The sequence below is a fragment of the Elgaria multicarinata genome, chromosome 7, assembly GCF_023053635.1.
Source record: "Elgaria multicarinata webbii isolate HBS135686 ecotype San Diego chromosome 7, rElgMul1.1.pri, whole genome shotgun sequence".
NCBI lineage: Eukaryota > Metazoa > Chordata > Lepidosauria > Squamata > Anguidae > Elgaria > Elgaria multicarinata.
Window position 1 is genome coordinate 6288276 of NC_086177.1, and position 21207 is coordinate 6309482.

Sequence of the window (21207 nt, forward strand, 5' to 3'; positions counted from 1 at the left end):
GAGGACCTCAGGAAGAATCTCCTAAGCTGGTTTAAAGAACTAGTCCCAACCCTGCAACTAACTGAAGAAGATGTGGAGCGCGTTCACAGGGTTGGTGGCTTTAGAAGCGGTGCAACTCCCAGAGATGTCCTGGTGAAATTTTCAAGTTATTATAAGAAAGAGCAGCTTATGAGGGAGTTAAGAGCATTGGGAGAGCTGAAGTTCCAGGGAGCAACAGTGCAGGTCTTCAATGATCTATGCCAACAAACTTTGGATTGGAGATGCAGTGTCAAGTCTATAACAGGGGAATTGAAGAAGAGGGAAATCCCCTATGCATGGGGATATCCGATTTTTCTGCGTTTTTCATATAAGGGGGAAAATCATAAGGTTTTCTCCCTTCAGCAAGGCATGGAGCTTCTGGAGAGCTTAGGTTTGGGTCCGCATGGAGAAACTGGTGGTAACGCAAAGAGTGATGATGAAGAAGAAAGAGGTGCAGCAGGGGGAGTGGTGTAAAGTGGATATTATAGGGATGATAAGAAGTATAACCATATTAGATCCTGCTGGCTTTGGGTTCCTGGCTGCCTTCCCCCCCCCCCAGGGTTAAAATAATGGCCGGAGTATTAGACTCCCGGAGATATATTTGGGGGAAAAGAGATGGGAGGGAAAAGGGAAGTGGGGCGGGAGGGAAGGGTTTGTGTGGGTTGTTGTATTTTTTTGTATGTAAGTTAAGTTTTCAACACGTTCGGGATCGAGAAGAAGTTCAAAGAATTAGATATGGATAAGAAGATAAGAATCTCAACACTCAATGTTAAAGGTCTGGGGGCAGTCGTAAAAAGGAGAAGGATTGAACAATTGTTAAATAGGGATGGTTCTGATATAATTTTTTTGCAAGAAACTTATCAATTCAAGGAAAAAAATAATGTTATTCGCTTGAAATGGCCAGTGTATTATGAAGTGTCTTTGGGGACATCAAAAAAAAATGGAGTGGCCATCTTGATTTCAAAAAGAAGTGGGTTTGTGATGGAAAATATTTAAAAAGATGAGAATGGGAGATATCTCATGATAAAGGGTCAATTGGAAGGGAAAATGTATACTTTGATCAATATGTATGCTCCAAATAATAAACAAAAAGAATTTTATGAGGAGGTATTAAGAGAGATTGAAGAATTTAAGGAGGGGTATGCTATTTTGGCTGGAGATTTTAATATGGTTATGAACAATAGACTAGATAGGTCAAATCCCTCTGAGATAGAAAAAAGAAATAATACCACTATGTTAAACAAATTAATTAAAGAAAAGGATTTTGTTGATTCTTGGCGAGTTCTTAGAGGGGCAGACCCAGGATTTACATTTTATTCTCCAGTCCATCATACATACTCTAGGATTGATCATATTTTCGTATCCAGAGATTTTTTAACTAAGATATGTAAAATGGAATTGGGGACAATCAAGGTAACGGATCATGCATTGGTAAGTTTAGTTTTTGCAGTTGATAAGGATTACAAACAAGCATTAAGGTGGAGATTGAATACTAAGATATTTAAGTACGATAAAGTAATTGAGAAAATGCAGAAGGAACTGTCAGAAACATGGGAAATAAATGAGAAGGGGGGAACAAGAACGGCAGTGGTTTGGGATACCATGAAGGCTGTGTTTAGGGGGAATTGTATTAGGGAAATGTGTAATCTAAAAAGACAACAGGAGGTAAGGCAGGTTACTTTAGAGAAAGAGATAATTAAGTTGGAAAAAGAATTTTGGCAAACTAAAAATAAATATAAATTAATAGAAGTACAGGCAAAAAAAAGGAACTAGAAAATATTAATTTAGAAGAGGTTCAGAGGAACTTAATTTATATGAAAAGGGAATACTTTCAAAATAGTAACAGGAACTCGAAGATGCTTGCCAAGCTCACACAAAAGGAAAAAGCTAAAAATGGGATAGGGGCAGTAAAAAATAAGCAGGGTAATTATTGTCACATGATGAAGGATAAAATAAAAAATTTTCAGCAATTTTTTGAAGATTTATACAAGGAAAGAGATACTCAAACGAAGAGGAAGGAAGAGTATGTGGGTAAATTTTTGAAAAAAGGATTAGAAAAAGAGCATAAGAAAATTATGGATAGTAACATACTGCAAAGTGAAATAGAGGAGGTCATAGACCAGCTTAAAGTAGGGAAATCACCGGGGGTAGATGGCCTGGGACCAGAGTTTTATAAAAAATTTAAAACATTAATAGTGCCAAAGTTGTTGAAATTATATAACGCAATAATGGAAGGGGAGAAGATTCCAGAATCATAGAATAGCAGAGTTGGAAGGGGCCTACAAGGCCATCGAGTCCAACCCCCTGCTCAATGCAGGAATCCACCTAAAGCATCCCTGACAGATGGTTGTCCAGCTGCCTCTTGAATGCCTCTAGTGTGGGAGAGCCCACAACCTCCCTAGGTAGCTGATTCCATTGTCACACTGCTCTAACAGTCAGGAAGTTTTTCCTGATGTCCAGCCGGAATCTGGCTTCCTTTAACTTGAGCCCGTTATGGGAGTCATGGGAGCATGAGTCATGGGAGCATTCTATAATAATTTTAATCCCGAAACCGGATAAGGATTTGACTCTCCCTGATTCATATAGACCAATTTCATTAATAAATCAAGATGCTAAAAAATTTTCAACTATTTTGGCCAAAAGATTAAATAATTTATAGCTAATTATGTAGGGGAAGACCAATGTGGTTTTATAGCAGGCAGACAGATGCATACATTAATAGGGAGAGTCTTAAATGCAATACAGGGGATAAAAAAGTCAAAGAATAAGGCGGGTATTTTAGCGTTAGATATTTTTAAGGCTTTTGATTGTGTGAGTTGGCAAACTTTAAAGTTGGTTTTAATCAAAATGGGATTTGGTAACAAATTCAGAGCAATAATAGAGCAGTTATACTCTAAAAACACAGCTGTAGTGGTAGTAAACGACGGAATAACGGATAAGATACGACTAGCCATAGGGACAAGACAAGGATGCCCACTCTCGCCAGTCCTGTTTGTATTGGTGATGGAATTGTTGGCAAATGCAATAAGAGAAGATGGGGAGATAGAGGGGATAGGTAGTAGAAATAAAATTAAGTTGAATATGTTTGCAGATGATACATTGATGACTATTAGAGATCCGATAAGCAAAATGGAAAGAATTAGACAGCAGTTAAAAGAATTTGAAGAAGTTACGGGGTTAAGAATAAATTGGGCAAAATCCAAATTGATGTTATTTAATTACACTAAAAAGGAAGAGAAGGAATGGGAAGGGAAAGCTTCAGTTTTGAATAGTAAAGAAAAAATTAAATATTTGGGTATTAAGATTACTAAAAATTTAGAAGATTTGGAAAGTGAAAATTTAAATGGATTGAAAAAAGAGGTAATAGAGAAGCTAAAGAAGTATAAGAAACTGAATCTTTCTTGGTTTGGAAGAATAGCTTTAATAAAGATGAAAATTTTACCTAAGATCAATTTTTTTTCCAGGATGTTACCAATAAGAATTTCAGATTTAGAGTTAAAAAGTTGGAAGAATCTTATAAATAATTACTGCAATGCGGAGAAGAAAGCAAGAATTAACAAAAGTAAATGGTATATAAATCAAAAGAAGGGTGGATTGGGTCTCCCGAACCTTGAGTACTATTACATAGCAAACAGGTTAAGACATATTGTTGAAGCAATTTTAGGGGTAGGGGACTTAGAATGGATGGAGGAAAATACATTAGATAATATTGAGCTAAATTTGCAGAATGTATTTTTTAAGGAAAAAGGGAAGGGTAATTGGCTTAACGAAACAGATAACTACTTTTTGAAGTTCCATTGGGAACTTTGGAATAAATATAAAAAGGAATTGCTTTCAATTAATTCCCCTTTAACACCGGTGATAATGCTAAAGAAATTTCCTGAAAATTTAAAGAATAGATTAGGTAAAGTTTTAAAGGAAAAAAATAAAATGAGATTAAGTGAATGGTTAAAGGGGATGAATACAAGAGAGAGGTTGGAAGATGTTTTAAAAGATTTAAAATTATCATGGTTAAACTATGGGCAATTGGAACAATGAACTAAAAATTGGGTAAAAGAAAATAGAGAGTGTGGAGAGAGGACGAAATTTGAGGAATTAATTGAAAAAAAAGAAATTGATAAGGGACAAAATATAGGGATAAAAGGGTTAATGAGTCAACTATATAATGTATTAACTGAGAAAGGAGTGTGGGATAGTAGTGGGAAACTGATTTGAAGATACAGATAGGACAGCAGAGATGGGAGGGACTATGGAGACAGAGAGTGTTGAGAAATATGTCAGTAAGAATAAAGGAGAATTACTACAAACTGGTATGGAGGTGGTATTTAACTCCGGTCAGATTAAATAAGATTAATAATCAGCTTTCAGCAGATTGTTGGAGGGGTTGTGGTGAAAAAGGAACGTATTTACATATGTGGTGGGACTGTAAACATGTGCAAAAGTTGTGGAAGATGGTTTTTTATGAGACTGAGCAGATAGTGGGATTTAAAGTAGAAGTCACACCAAGGATTGCATTACTTTCACCACAAGAAGAACTTAAATGTAATAAAGAAACGAAAGAGCTAATAATGAATCTGTTGACGGCTGTGAGGCTGATTGTAGCCAGGAACTGGAAGATGCAAGGAGACTACTGTATTGAAGAATGGTATAAAGAACTGTGGGACACTGCTATAAATGATAAATTGACATGTAATATTAAAATGAAAAAAGGTATAGCAAAAACAAATGATTTTGAGGGTATATGGAAAAAGTTCCTGGAGTTTGTATTTTCTAAAGGAAGTGGGAAACCACCAACAGAAGAAACTATGAGTTTTTGGAAACAGGAATGAGATCCCGAGGTGGGGGGAGCACTGTTATGTTTAGTATAAATATGTTTAATAGGCAAAATTTGAATATATGATATTAAGGTAATTTTATGTTTATGTAACAAGTGATTTTTTATTTGATGTTTTGTTGTTGTTATATATTGTTTAATAAAAAATTATTAAAAAAAAAAGATATTTGAACACAGAGGTGAAAGATGTCTTTCCTTTCCCTCAGGCATGACATCCACAATGTTGCTCTGAGCCTAGCATGTAGGCCTCAGTGACTCCTTGGTTTTGCCTGGGAGAAATGGAAGTCCCTCTGCAAAGAAGAGCAACTTTGCAGAGTCAGGATGAGTGATGCAGAATTTGTGGTATATAGTATTCTTCTTTCTTCAAACCATCAAGACCTAAGCTGACTTTTCAGCACTGGCTTGAACCAAATGGCTAGGCCTAAGACCATGGTCTTTCTTGAGAAGGGGGAAGAGTCCAACCAGTGTTGTCATTGGGGAAATGTTTGTCTGTGTTTGTCTTCACAAATATCTTGTTCTCCAGACTTGTATTTTAATTTGCTGAATGGAGGCTCGTGTGTCTGTTTAACTTTCTTAAATTGTTTTAATGTTTTAAAGCTATAAGTTTCACTGAGTTTGTGAGTCTGAGTGAAGTCAATAATTCTGGTAATTATCTCTAGAGGTTTCATCTACTATTGTGGGAAACAAACTTGAGGGGTATCGATGAAAAGTATTGCAGGAATCTATACTTCCAGGCAGCCTATGTTCAGTACCTCTCAAGTAAAAGGTTATCGATAATTTTTCTCTACACTATTCCAAGAATTACCCTATTTCTTTGAATCTAAGACGCACTTTTTTCCCCATATAAACATCTCTAAAAATGGGGTGTGTCTTAGGTTTTTTTTTCTGTTGGTGGTACTGAAATTAGTGTGTGTCTTACAATTGATGGCGCCTTACAATTGAATAAATACGGTATTTCCTACCTTAGAAGGCATGCTACAAACTTCACTACAATTTTTGAGGTGTTCCCCTGCTCTATTACACATTTACCTCCTAATAAGTGTACCCAACATAGAAGAAACAGGTCAAAATTCTTACAGAAATCAGAGGTCTAAGCTCATTTTGGTAGCTGTAGGGATAACAAGAGGAAATATTCAAGTAGTCTAGCAGATGACGAGATAAGTTAAAGGAAGCCAGATTCCAGCTGGACATCAGGAAAAACTTCCTGTTAGAGCAGTGCGACAATGGAATCAGCTACCTAGGGAGGTTGTGGGCTCTCCCACACTAGAGGCATTCAAGAGGCAGCTGGACAACCATCTGTCAGGGATGCTTTAGGGTGGATTCCTGCATTGAGCAGGGGGTTGGACTCGATGGCCTTGTAGGCCCCTTCCAACTCTGCTATTCTATGATTCTATGAATTGATATTTGTAGTCAACATTTCATCCTTTGATCTGTCACTGTTTGCATTCCACAAAGGAGGATGACTTGCCAAACGCCACAGTAACCTCATGGCTGAGTTCAGATCTGAAGAGGTTCTTCCCAAGGCACAGCTCGTCCTCTTAACCCCTACACCATTTGCTATTCTAACTTTGAATTGTTATTAAATTGTGGATTTGCGCCATTACACTCATTCATCTCGGCATCCTCTTTGGACAATGTTGCAATTCTGGAGTTCAATTGCTTCATGACCCCCATCTTGATGTCTCCTTGCCCCTACCACACCACTTCTTGGTAAAGACCCACCAAGCATCCTTATCTATATGCTTACACATCCACTCCCCAACAGCATAGGATCACAACACAGAGAAGAAACTGCCCATCCTGTTTATGAGGAGGGGAGCATAAGGAGAAGGGTGATTTTATAACTGTGGACATTGTAAATAATTAAATGTAGACAAATTATTGCTGAGATGGGGGAAACAAAAGTGTCAATGAAGTTAATTGTAGCAAGAGCACTCATTTGAGTGTACCCTTAATGATAGACTCTAGTCTCAACACAGAATGTACTACCTTTTTGTGAGGAATGAGTTCAACGCATGCTTGATATACTTGTCTTGTTCGCTCTGGATCCTGAGAAGCAAGACATTCTGTATTAGATTCTGGGAACAAAGGCTTCCACGCAATTAGAATTCAAAATGCCCCTGGAAATAAATGACATCTTGCTTTCTATATTTGACTACTTAAACCCAATTTCACACTTCAAAAACCTAGCCCTGACACTTACTGGCCTCTACAGAGGCCTTCTTCCTCTCCAAGATTCCATTTGGCCTCATTATATTTGTGGTTTGTTTGTTTGGGCTAGGGAGTTCAAAATAGTTGCCATGCTAGTAATTAGAACTGGATGTCAGAAACGTACAATACTAGGGCTTGAAGTGCTTCATTGGTTTCTGCTCCATTTCTAAGCACAATTTTAAACCCTTCACAGCCCTACACCACTTGGTTGATGCCTTCTTAAACATCAACCTGCCTAAGCATTGAGATTGCCTTCACAAGCCTTTATCATCTGAGGCGAGGCTGGAAGTGACCAAAAATAAGTTTTTCTCAGCATAGGTACCCTGTTTGTGGAGCTCCCTCCTTAAAAAAGGCTTGCCTGGTGCTTACATTATTAAGTTTTGGGCCAGAGCAGTAACCTTTTAACCCCAGGAGCTGTATTTCCTTGTGGATAACCTTCTGAGTGGCTGCAAGCCAGTGGTGCACAGGACAAAAGCCAAGTTGGCAGGCCCAAAATCCTATGTCTACTCATTCACATGCATTCATCCACACACACCCTCTATTCACATGCTCATCATCAAGATTGTCCCCTGGGTAGCAATTAGGCTTGAAAGATACCTCTCTCTCATTGGAGTCAATGGGGGATTTTTCAAGCCTAAATGATGGGGGGAAAGTACTGAGAAAGGGGCCACAGGCTACTTAGGGAAGCTCCCATGGGCTGCATCAAGGCTGCTGGTTCCCCACCCGTTTAATGCACTGGGCAAAGAGCCTTTTATTTTTCTCAGCCCTTTAAAATCATTGATGCATGTATATTTCATGTTGTTTAGATTGTTGTCGTCTTTTATGGATAGTGCTGAATTTTTATTTGAAGGGCAGCAAATAAATAAATACATACGCACACATGCACACAATGCTATGCTTTCCCCCACTTTTTGTAGTCATTTCATCATATTTATGAGTTGTATTTCATACATTTAAAACAAGGTAGTAGGAATGACAGGCATAATTTAATCTCAAAGTTTTGTTAACAAAAGCATGATCTATTTGAAATAATACTGAATTTCTTAGATCAAAGTCCTATTTTGTTTCCCGGAGAACCAAAGAAAGGACATGACTCTGGGATTGCTTTATTTTACCTTTGCCTCTAGTTCTTCATAGAGGGCATAATTGATCCACAGATAGATGTACCTCTTCCAATGTCTCTTTTCTTGAATTGGAGGAACATTGGCGATGGCTCTTTCATAAACTTCGCGCACAGCATCAGGATCCGCATCACTTTCCACAAGCCGCAGGTAATCAAACCAGGCGTCATAGTTATGTGGATTAGCCTTTCAGGAAGGACAGGGATCAGCTTTAGAAGTACAAGCATAGCAAACCTTCTCCTGCTTTTATTTAAATCTAGCAAAGCTACTTCTGTTCTTATTCAAAACTTGGAAATGCCAGTAATGATCAAAACAAGGTTCTCAGACTGGGTTTCTGTTTTTCTTTTTTAAGCATTCAGTTTAAGCAATTAGCACTGCTGTATTGAAACGCCACCATTCTGAGCAGCTAAAGATTTCGTGTGACAGAAGTCTTTATTAGCTGTGTGATCATTGCAAACACACTGTTTCTAAAGTCTGAGAGGGCCGTGTCATCCATTGTTTAAAAGGCAAAGAAAAGGTTTTTCTAACCCGCAGGGTTACAAAGGTAGACTTCATGACACGTCTGAAGTAAGGGGGGGGGGGTGCTGCGTCAGAAGGATTTCTTAGAGACCAGGGATTTTGTGCCTTATGTTGCTCCCTGCTCTTCTCCATGACTAACAGAACTTGAATATATTTCGCAAAATAAACGCCATGGAAAAAATTATGCAGTCTCCTCGTGTGTGAGGGTGTGCGATCTAGCCTCTGGCGATGGTGCATCTTTCACAGCGACTGTTGCCAGAGAAAGAAGCCCCGGCAGAGCCCTCTCTCCTCTTAACAGGAGGTGGGATTGATCTGCTGTCGCTCGGCGACAGTGTGCTGCGTCTCCATGCGGTGTATGTCTCCCCCGCCTCCACAGAATGGCAGCACCCAGTAAGGTAAGCGGTGACCAGCGCCACCATTTGGTGGGGAGGGACGAGGTGTGTGTGTGTGGAGGGGGGATGACAACTCCACAGAGTGGAAATAGTCCACTCCACGGAACAGCACTTCCATGTTACCCAAAGGCACCCTGGAAAAAGCCATCTGTGTAGTGGACTATTTTCACTCTGTGGACTGAAGTGTCAACCAAACACACCAACAGTCTTGGTTACAAATCAGGGCAGTGACATTCACCCAGGGGAAGAGGGTTCCTCAATTAAGTCCACCCTTAGGTTTTCCCCAATTTTAGCCAAACCATGCCTCCAACCCCTGCAGCATTCTGCAAACAGTACCTAAGGGAGCTACCATAAAAGATAAGGCGGTTTCCCCCTTCTTGGTCCCATAGTTTAAGCACGGCACTCACTTTCACTTCTTCTTCATATTGGAATCTCCTTTTGCTAACAATAATATCCTCGATTCCCCTCCGGTCCCCAAACTTCTTCTCAAAAATTGTGTAATTTTTGAAGAGCTCTTGAGCCTCGTGCTTTGGGATTCTGTCCAGGGCATATTTGTAGATTACTCTCACTCGTTCAAACTGGAATAAAAAAGAAGCGACATCTTAGGAAGCAAGGGAATCTCCTCCACATGACATATGTTCTGATGCTCTTTGGGCATAAGATTTTCATTTAAAAGCTAGGTGGCAGATGCCGGGGAAGGCCTCTGCTTAGAACGTGAAGAGTAAACAGTTCTAGGATAGATGAAGGAATGGCCCCGTATAACGCAGGCCCTGTTTGCACGTAATGGCAACAACTATCAGCCCAGCCTAGAACCAGATTCTGATTTTGCTAAAATATTTTTACCTCACATTTTTTACACAAGCAGGTGGCCTGACCTAATCTTTCTTTCTCATTATGTTCTAGTTGCCAGAAACTGGGAAAACAGACAAATAGGCCACAATACTTAGGCGGTTTATTTGGAAGCAAATTTTATTGAAATCAAGAAGTCTGATTTCCAGTGTATGTATGTTCAGGACAGGGCTGTTACTCCAAAGACTAGGATCAAAAATTATAACCAGAAACATAGGAAGAATTTAAATTGGAAAAGCTAATTAAATAGGATTAATTCCAAGTATTATGGGCTAATGCTTTGGTCAACTGCACCCTTAAATTCTACAGAGGAAATCCTGTTGCTTTTAAAAATATCTACATATTCTATGATAAAAAGCTGTATTTTGACCAGGAACAGAGAAACCTCTGTTTATACACCATGGCCATAATTAAAAGCTAAGCATTTTGAAGTTCAATTGTTTTCAGTACTAGTGATATAAGAAAGTGCTTAATTCTGCCCTTGAAATGACTGGGTCTTAAAGATGTTTAAATCTGGATGAATTTCTACAACATGGCCTTCTGCTTGTGGGTACCAATTTATCCTCCATGCTCATTAATATCTATATGAAGCCACTGGGAGAAATCATCTGGAGGTTTGGGCTTCAATATTCCCAGTATGCACATGATATGATATGCAGCTCTTCCTTTTCCAGCTAAGAATCCAAGGGAGGCACTGAAACTTTTGAACAAAGCATTTAAATGTCATACTGGGATGGATGAGGAAGAAGCCAAAATATAACCTGGGAAAGACAGAGGTTCTGTGGATTGGGAAGTCTGGACAGTTATGTGAATCTGGTCCTGGATGAGGTCGCACTCCCCTTTGAGGACCAGGTGCACAGCTTAGGGGTGCTCCTGGAGTCATCATTGCCTGGTGAGTCCCATAGCAGTAGAACTGAGCTTTAACTCCAGACTGGTGCTTTAAGATGGGGTTGCCTTTGAATATGATTGGAAAGCTGCAGCTAGTACAAAATGTGGCTGCCTAGATACAGTTGGGATCCAGGGAATCTGAAAACATAATTCTGACTTGGCGCCAGGTGCAGTGGCCGTCTGCAAGCTTCCAATGCTGGTCTTAACCTTTAAAGCTCTAACCCTCTTGGGAGCTGCTTATCTGAAGGGCCACCTTCACTCCTACAATCCTGTCCATGCATTAAGAGCTGCCCCAGGGGTCCTTTTCAAGTGCCCACTGCCATGACACAGACTCTGAACACCAGGCCTGGTTGTGGCTACTCCCTGCTCAAGCCAAGCACCACCGCTTGATACGCCTGAGGCGAGGGACAAACACCGCCTTTCTAAAACTATGTGGAGAAAGGGGTTAAATGGAGAAGGATTTCAATAATAAATTAAAGCGCTGTGAATTATATGTGCTGAGGTGAATTATTGTCAGAGTGGGTGCTAAATGTATAAACTTCAGATGATATATGCCAAACAGACACTTGGGATTTTTGTGGTAGTTAAAACAAAATAATTAAAATGTATTTTAAAAAGTTCACAAGCTTTGTTTCAAATTAAAACATTTCCAAACCTTTCTGAAACCTTTCATCCAATCCTTTCACTCATTCACATACACGCTTTCCTTTCTCTCACACAATCACTCTTGAACTTTATCAGTATTGTTTATTATACACAAACTGTCTATCTCTTCACCCCACTCTCAAAAGACACCACTTTCTACACTGAACCTCAAACTCTCCAGAACCCAAGTACTCTACACACCAAGAGCTGAAGCACTAAAAGCTAAAGACGCTCAGAGTACCTAAAAGTCTCTCTCCTAATCCCCGCAGTCCTTCCCTTATATATCCCTCCTCCCACTCCCAAGACATTCTAACTCTACCCACTCAGGCCAACATTCTAAACACACCACAGACTTACCAATACAGACATACATTAGGGAACTGACTTGTGGGGTGTAACGCCACACCCACCACTAAGGTTGGTCAGGTTGGCACACACAAGAAAGAGGGCCTTCTCACTGGTGAACAAAAAACTGTGCTCCTCCTTATTAAAAGCAGCTTCTCAATATATCCTGTAAGTTTGCTATGGTAGAAGCCTTTATCTTTGTTTCCTGCCCTGAGATATTAGGGGTGGGGGAATATCCCTTTCTCATATATGATGTTTGCCCTTCATTCACTGACAGAAATAAAACACTGTTAGTGCATGCTCACAACAGACAGAAATAGTGAAATTTAATACACACATACTTCCAATAACTAGAAGAGTCTGAATGAAACATTTTTACCTTTCCCCTGCAAAAATCAGGACATCAAATCTACTTCCTAATGGCAGCTAACACACTGGCAAAGAGCAAGGTGAGGTACAGATGGGATGGAACCTTTAACGTAAGGAGTCCCAACCTGCCATGGACAGGGAAATGAAGGTTTGCAGCAGCAGCCAGGAACACATCTTTGCCTGAAAAATGCAAGTTCTATTTACTAGCAGACAAAAACTTACCTCCTTCTGGTTCTCTTCAAATTTGGCAAAAGCGACATAGAGATGCTCATTCATATGTTCTTCTCCAAAGAATTCCACTGCTCTCTCGAAGACTTTCCTTGCATGTGCAAAATAACTATGCTTTTCTTCAAAACGGGCATATTTGATCCAGTTCTTAACATCAGGATGCACAATGACAAGTGGAAGACATTAAGGAATTCCAAATATAAAGCATCTCATTTCAGTATCTACCTTTTGAGATCCAACGTGCAACTACTACACCACATAAGATCAGTAAAAGGACTGTAAACCAAGGACATAAAAACACAGAGAAAAAGGAACATTTTTCATGGGAAAACAGAATGTTTCAGGGTAAAAAGCTGACATTTTGGCAAGACTAGTAAATACAATGAGAATTAAATAATTTCCTTTAAAAAGCCAACCTAGATTGAGCTGGTAGCACTGCAGGGGCACCTACATCATGGGTACATTTCTTCCACCCTCCTTTGCAATGCAGTTTTGCACATGTGGACTCTGATGTGGAAGGAAATCCACACAGAGGAGCCTGCTATCAATGTATCATTTATTACAATGTATCATTTTAACAAATGTCCTTTGTTAAAGGTCTCCATTATGTTACTCCAATCCCAACAAGATAAAAATTGGGTTCTTCAAAATGAAGGCAGAACTGGTGAAACCCTGTGATCACTGGGCATATTTGATAGACTAAACCAGAGCTTTCCAAACTTTTCATGTTGTTGACACACTTTTGAGATATGCATCATTTCGCGACACAGTAATTCAGTTTTACTAGAAAACCGGAGGTTAAACTGACCCCTTATAAGAGATACGGACACATACTGTACATAAATTGTAATAACGAAATGTATGGGGACACAACATATCTCATGAAAACCTTTCATGTATATTTTTAAAAATATATGATTTGTAAGATAACATACATTTCCAAGAGTGTTGTCATTTATGAGTAACAATATGTAAATATGTGCAAGAATTTAAAAAAATTGATTAACACCAATAACTACTTACCATTTTAATGAAACGTATGAGGTTGATGGGATGAACACAGCTTTTGAATATTTGGTGGAATATTAGATAAAGACACTCGCATTTCGACATCAAGCATTTTTAAGCTTCGACGTTTCAGTGTCTTTAAGTTTGTCATCTTTGAAAAGGATACTTCACAAATGTATGTAGTAGAAAACTGCAGAAGAATTTTTAACGCTTTTTTACCTATGTTTGGATGCATTTTTGAAACGCGAATCCAAAAGCTAAGTCACCCTCTTCATACATCATTAACAGACTTTGTTACGTTCGCATGACACACCTACACACTAAAGTGTCGCGACACACAGTTTGGAAAGCTCTGGACTAAACAATATGTATTGTAGGCTGATTCCATGAAAAGTCATAGTATGCATAACTCTGCATAGAAACAAGCTGTTGGAATGCCATTTTTGTTGCTAAACTTTAGTAGTAGATAAAAGATGACATGTAAGACCTACTTCACCCTTAAGTTATAAACTCGGGTCTGATCTGTACCATTTCAGACTGCAGACTCACACAAATGAATGCTTTTTCATACCAAAAGCAATATTGCTCAACACAGAAAATTAGATATCAGAGAGGTAGCTAAGGTAGAACATTTCTTCTTGACATCCAATTTTATTTTCTACATTAGCAGAGAAGCAGGCTGTTGAAAAGATGCCCCTTTCAAGCAATAACCAAAAGCAAAATATGAACCAGAAATGCAAACAGGACGCAAACATTAGGGTGAAACTGAAGCATCCTTAAAAGGATATATCTCTCATAAATAGAGCGTGCTCTGTCCACCTCCTTGTATCTCAGCTCAAAGTTAATGTAGGAATGCCAGGATTGTTCTTCTGGCTGCCATTCCATCCAGCGCTCAAACACTTGGCGGGCCCCAGCAACATTTCCCAACATCTCTTCCATGTACGTATATTTGTACCTTTTCAAATAAAAGCAATGAATGGAAGAGCAATACTGTCAACTAGACTAATAAATAACGTATTTTTGCAGCAAACAAAAAACACTCTTAATTTATGTAATAGTATTTTATTTTATAATCATATACAGTGCTTGGATCAGAACTGTTTGCACATTTGGTGATTAGCACATGAGGTTTGGATTCTCATTTTGGATCCTGGATATCTCCAAGTAAAAGCAGATCAAACATCAAGTGCTGTGCAAGACACAGCCACAACCTTGTTTTGAGCAATCTACAGAACAACCCACATGCTTTCCAATTAAAAAAAAACTTTTAGAAGCTCAGGAATAGAGGCTTAGGCACCCATGAAATACTCGTTTACTGATACTGGAAAAGTGACAAAAACATGCCTAGCTTACCAGAACTGGTTGACTCTTGGTAGAGTAGTGATAGCGCGATCCCAGATATTTCGTGAATGATTAACTTGGCGGTTCTTCATTTCCATCTCGGCATATTTCAGCCAAAGAGTGACATTTCGGTAGTCCACATCTAGAGCACGTTCGTAGATGGAACGAGCTCTGAGAACAAAACATTGTTGAAATTAATGCATGTGCAATTCAAATCATGAGGAACTGGGCACTGTTATCCGTACAGCTGATGGTGCTGCAAGAGTATCTTTCAAATGTAAGGAAGGAAAGGAACCTCTTGTGCAAGCACTAAGTCATCACTGACTCTTGGAGGGACACCAGCTTTTGCTGACATTTTCTTGGCAGGGTGGTTTGCCTTTGCCTTCCCCGGCTGTTATTACCTTTCCCCCAGCTAACTGGGTACTCATTTTACCGACCTTGGGAGGATGGAAGGCTGAGTAGACCCGAGCCAGCTGCCTGAAGATATTTAAATCATGTACAAACATCAAAACCCTTAATTAAATGTATTGTATCCATTTTATAAGAAAATGAATGAAATTATTTAAAAACAAGAGTATCTCCTAACAATTACCTTTGTATTTCTTTGAGACTTTCCTCCCATTGTGCGTACTTGATCCAGTTACTGATAACTGTCCGATTTTTTCTGATATTGTCTTCAAAGGTCTAGGGAGAAACTTAAAGAGTTTACTTTTAAGAAGTAAGAAGAGTAACTAGACTGTATAAGAAAAAGGATATCCATAGAGACTCTAACGGTATGTTCAGTGATTTTTTCATGGGGAAGCAGTCAAACAAGAGAGAAATATATGCTGAAGTGGCACAGTGCAGGAACAGTTTCATCATATTATCTGCTAACAGGTAGTTCATAGAGTTAGACTAGATGATTTCTAATGTCCTTTCCAAGTGTGAGCAACTTTGGGAGGTCCGGGTCATCCCCTGGACCACCCTCAGGGCCCAAGCCCCCCATGGGTGCCCAAAATGGAGGGGGGAAATAAAAACAATGGCATCTGTACCGGCTACCAAGTGCCCAAAGAGTCAAAATGAACTTGCAAACAATATAATTTTGACCCTTTGAGCACTTCACAGCCACTATGGATGACATTTCATTAGATATATATTTTTTTACATTTGGGGGTCTTCCCAAATTTTGGGAGTGGCATGGGCTTCACTGGGGGGCTGCATGAGGCCCATTGGCCATATATTGCCCACCCTTCATGTAGTCTAATCTCCTCCTTAATGCAGAAAACAGATTCAACATCCCTGACAAATGGTCCTCCAGCCTTTGCTTAAATATCTTCAGCGAAGATATGCCCACCACTTCCCAATGAAGTCTATCCCACTGCCAACGTATCTTAAGAGGATACCACTTTCCTTATATACCGTTATGCTCTCCTAAAAATCCAAACTGCACACAAAGATTTTCCTCCCATCACCTAGTGGAAATCTAAAGGAGTTTTTGCACATTTGTAGAACTCCTTTCCTCTTGAGGGTTGCAAAAGCCCCAGGAAGTAATATATCCCTTGGGTAGCATTTAAAAGCAAGACCTAAACAAGTGAAGAAAAACTTCCTGACTGTTAGAGCAGTACGACAATGGAATCAGTTACCTAGGGAGGTTGTGGGCTCTCCCACACTTTTCATGGCGCTGTACAGAATAAAACAAAATGATTCTATGAGTCTATGATAAGGAGAGGTTTGGTTTTTTCTTCGCTTACTGTACGTTTTAACAAGTTAAACATCCTGAGCCTCTGGGATACAAACTGAAATACGAAATATTTGGCATTAGTGGAGTATGTTGTGTACTGTGTACTTACTTTTCTTTTGCGAAGCTTGTAATCATTTAACTCTTCTTCATCTGTGATCTTCTGTTGAGGGGGTGGGGGAAGAAGCTCAAGTTCTCTCTCCTTTGCTTCTCTTAAAAGTTGCTCTGCTGTAATCTGTACTTCTGCTGGAGCTTTGTTTTTCACCTGGGGAGAGAGTGGAAAACAACATTTTTTTTTTTTTTAGAATGATGTATTTTAGAAATTTCACTCCAGGTTAACTGTACAAAACTGCAAGTCAATCAGGTAATATGGAGCTTGAAGATTAGTTGGTTTATTTATTGCATTTCTATACCGCCCAATAGCCGAAGCTCTCTGGGTGGTTGATAATTTGAAATATTTATTTTATTTATTTACATTTATTTATATACCACCTCATATCTAAACAGTTCCCAGAGCACGGAACAATATAAGATAAAATGTGAAGATTGATACTCTATTTGAAAAAGAACTCACATCTCTATTTCATCAAATACTATTTGATTTTACAGGAAATAAATATTAACAAAGAAAACAGTGACCCAATTAAGGATGGATTTATGCAAACATACTTTGGGTAAATGATGGCAACAAACCTTACTCAGTAAATGAAATGTTAAGCATTCATACAGGGGTGCTTGTAATCACATTACTGCTACATCTACACTATTAACATATACTGACTTTACGCCAATTAACTGTCATGACCTTTCCCAAAGAATCCTAGAAATTATGAGGATGCTGACAATTCTGTTAGCATAACCCTCACAGAAGAGGGGGTAGTATTATAGCCAATATCTGTAGCACAGATATGTTCATGAGGTACAGAACTGATTTGTCTAGCAAACCTACACTCAGGCTCTGGTTTAGCCTATTAGTCTGGGAGTATAATGCATGAAAAATCTGTACTATGGCAAAGTTAATGATCAGTCAATATATATGGATGGTCTCATTTAATTCAGAAATCTCTATAGTTGAATAACATCTATGGTATCACTCCTTCATGCATAGATCATATCTACAATGACGTAATTAAAATGACCGCAATGCAGACATTAAAACGACTCCCTGAAGAAGGCCTAAAAAACAAGAGGCTGAAATGCATAGTGCTTTTGTATAATAAACTTTTCTATAGCATCCTGAGACTTCTTTCCCTTTTTGTGTACATCTGGGATGCTCAACACACCCACCCCTTGCACCCACATTACAAACGAACAAATCTTGGTATCTATTGGCCCAATTATATTGTGAGTTCTCACTGGGAAGGTATTTACACAAAGAATGTAAGCCTATGCGGCAGGGTCTTGCTATTTACTGTTTTACTCTGTACAGCACCATATACATTGATGGTGCTATATAAATAAATAATAGTAATAATAATAATAATAATAATAATAACAACAAGTCATTATTTGAAATGATTTTTTTTTAAAAAAACTTATGCAAAAAATAAAATGAAAAAATATCCTTTTGGCAGTTTTGTTATTTGCGATTTCTATGCAATTCATACATAGGACATTTGTTCTAGCTTGATTGCTTACTTTTCCCATAAATCAATTCAGGGAGCAATCCTATGTCTCCTAGACAGAGTCTGGGAGAAATAGGATTTTTCAGTTTCCTGGCTCCGAGCTGGTTACCTCTCTGAGCTCAGTAAGCAGAGCACAGAGATGGGGAGAAAAGGGGTGGGGAGGCCGAGGTGGCTGGCTTACGTTTTCCTGCTGCTGCCCCAGCCACCTTCCCTTCCTCTCCTCAAAGCCTCCACTAGACAGGCAAAATTGGTCAAATGCAGCGCAGGAGGCACCTCCTACTCCACATAGGATTACACATAAGCCTTCGGGTTCAGGGGCTTACATGTACCCAAGGTGCAACCCATAGGATTCTGCCCTTAATAAACTGGACAAACACTTCTGGAGATCTTGTTTTCTACGTGTGAACCTGTATACTCCTCACACAGCTAATGGGTACTTCCAAAACAAAAGATAATGAAGGGTGGAGTGTCCAGTGCGTCTTGCCTCCCACTCTGCATTTTAGGTAGATGGATATATTTTTCTCTTCAAGTGTGGAGACTTCAGGGAGGGAAGGAAATGGGGATGGCTCATAGCCCTGTGCCAACAGTCTCGTCCCCACCCACGGACATGCCCCCTTTCACTCCTCTAAGAGTTCACCTCTGATTGCTGCAAGGGGGTAGGGAGCTGTTTCCTTGCTACAGCCTTAGATCAAGAAATCCAAAATATCCTATGTCCCCTAGACACTGTCTAGGACTCATGTGATTGCTTTCTAAAACAACGCTATACCAGAAACTTCCTGTAATATAGCACAATACTGCAACATATATGTCCAAGATGTCTAAAGTTACCTATAAATCGTGGTTGTGAAATGTAGAGATGTGTATGCGAAGTAATTTTAAAGAAACTGTAAGACATGAAAGCTAAGATTCATTCACATAGTGTATGTGACACTATGACAAATTTTGGGCATAACAGGACAAAGCAATCACAGGACAAACAGAACTATTTGCCTTACAAGAAAAAGAAACAAAGTATTCTACCAGAACAGGAGTTAACCCTTTGCTGGCACCTCTCCTGTTCTGCAGACTAAGAACCAATATTGGGCCGGATACAAATAAATATAATAATAATAACCTTCTTTCTTCACTTCTCAGTTACTATATTTGTTAGTTGCACATTTGCATTAATAGTTATATTAAGCAATCTACATGAGCCTCCTATCTGAGAAAGTAATAGGGTGAAATTGCTTGAAGCTGACAGCTTTTGTTCTTGCCATTTGCTCTGTTGTTGCAACTTATTCATAATTTTTATGATTATTTATATTTTGGGAGCTAGAAAGTTTATTTTTTATTTTTTTGTACATGTTTTTGCTACCATGAGTTATTTCTCATAAGAATCAATATTCCAATGAATAACAGTAAATTTTGCAAAATGATAAATCATGGTTAAAATCATGGTTGGATGGATAAAATTAATCAGTATGTCCTGTACCAATATAATGGAATCTAGATGGCCACTGACCACGTGCACTTTGACACGATGCTATATGGATGCTTTTCCTGTGTTTAGTAAGTGGAACAGGGGGAAACCTCAACTGGATAACCTCACTTCCCACAACCCTTTACCATTGGCCATGCTGGCTAGGGCTGATGGGAGCTGTAGTCCAAAACATCTAGAGGGCACCACGTTGCCTACCCCTGAAATAGAATACAGGCAAAGGGATGTGACTAGATACTCATAATTTTAATTGGTTACAATAAAAAAAATCCTTATTCACCTACTTATTTTACTGAGATGATGAATGGATGGATGGACTGCCTATAATTTGCTAGGTAAAAAAGATGGCAGCCATATCCTTTATAAGCCAGGAAGGCAAACTTTTATTTCAATTTTCCCTTCCAGACATGATCATAGGGTGACCATATGAAAAGGAGGACAGGGCTCCTGTATCTTTAACAATTGCATAGAAAAGGAAATTTCTGCAGGTGTCATTTGTATATATGGAAAACCTGGTGAAATTCCCTCTTCATCACAACAGTTCAAGCTGCAGGAGCTATACTAGAGTGACCAGATTTAAAAGAGGGCAGCTTTAACTGGTGTGATGAAGAGGGAATTTCACCATGTTCTCCATATATACAAATGACACCTGCTGAAATTCCCTTTCCAATACAACTGTTAAAGATACAGGAGCCCTGTCCTCCTTTTCATAGGTCACCCTAGATAGGATGCAAGGGATGACAGGGTTCCTGTTCTTTTTAACAGTTCTGAAAAGTAGGGAATTTATGCAAGCGCAGCTTTCCTCAATTTCTGCGTGGCAAGTTCCTCCTGTTTCTTCGCTAGACACCTATGCTAGCTCGGTCTTATTAAGGCTTCCTTCAAATCAAGTGTGCATGGGACTTCAGCCCAATCCTATGCACGTTTACCCAGAAGCAAGCTCCAGTCCTAAACACATGTATTTACGGTGCAAACCCCGCTGAGCTCAGTGGTGCTCACTGCTGAGGGAACATGCAGCAGGATGGATCCCGGTGCCACAGGAACAGGGGCCACCCCGTCTTCCTCTGCCCCTAGTCATCGCCTCCCCTCCACAGCACCTTCCTCCTGCCGCCCATTAGACAGGCTCACGCGCACATCTCTTTCGGAGCACCGCCATAAGCGCTTGAGTTCCCACTTCCGACATGCTCTACCCGGTGAGAAGTACAGCCCCAATGAGACCCCCCACCCCCCAAAGTATCCAGAACGGCTCCTGCCGCCCCGTGACTGCTTCACGCTTGACTTTCCCCACCTTTGCCACTTTGGGTATTCGCTGCTTCCCGGCCGCTGTGGACGCCATCTTGCCACTCTACCCGAGCTAATCTACGAAGCTCCGCCTCCGCCTCCTCGACTTGCTCTCTAACCTCCCAGCATACAGCGCGGCGTAGGCCGACGGCCTCCTCGTCGCCATAGCAACAGGCAAGCGCCCCGGCTCCCATTCTGCGGGGTTCAGAAACCGGAGCGGAGTCCGGAATTTCCCAGCGGAGCTCAAGTTTCTGGCACCCACTGTCGATGAGCGGCCACCCCTGTGAAGGTGAGTGCCCGGCATCGCTCCCTAGTAGTTCCCCCCTCCCAATCCCCTTTCCT

At 39.8% G+C, this 21207-nt stretch overlaps 1 protein-coding gene across 1 annotated transcript in view; it reads right to left on the bottom strand.

Annotated features, from left to right (window-relative positions):
* The window catches only part of CRNKL1 (crooked neck pre-mRNA splicing factor 1), a 34691-nt gene extending 13733 nt beyond the window's left edge, over window positions 1-20958 (bottom strand). The window contains exons 1-9 of the mRNA XM_063130172.1: window positions 20873-20958; window positions 16598-16750; window positions 15361-15452; window positions 14781-14939; window positions 14216-14382; window positions 12414-12592; window positions 9503-9673; window positions 8179-8370; window positions 6842-6901 (exon numbers count right to left, since the gene is read on the bottom strand). Of these exons, the coding sequence (XP_062986242.1) occupies window positions 6842-6901; window positions 8179-8370; window positions 9503-9673; window positions 12414-12592; window positions 14216-14382; window positions 14781-14939; window positions 15361-15452; window positions 16598-16750; window positions 20873-20920 (1221 nt within the window). The 5' untranslated portion in view covers window positions 20921-20958. The remainder of the gene's footprint in view (window positions 1-6841; window positions 6902-8178; window positions 8371-9502; window positions 9674-12413; window positions 12593-14215; window positions 14383-14780; window positions 14940-15360; window positions 15453-16597; window positions 16751-20872) is intronic.
* Between the last annotated feature and the right edge of the window lie 249 nt (window positions 20959-21207).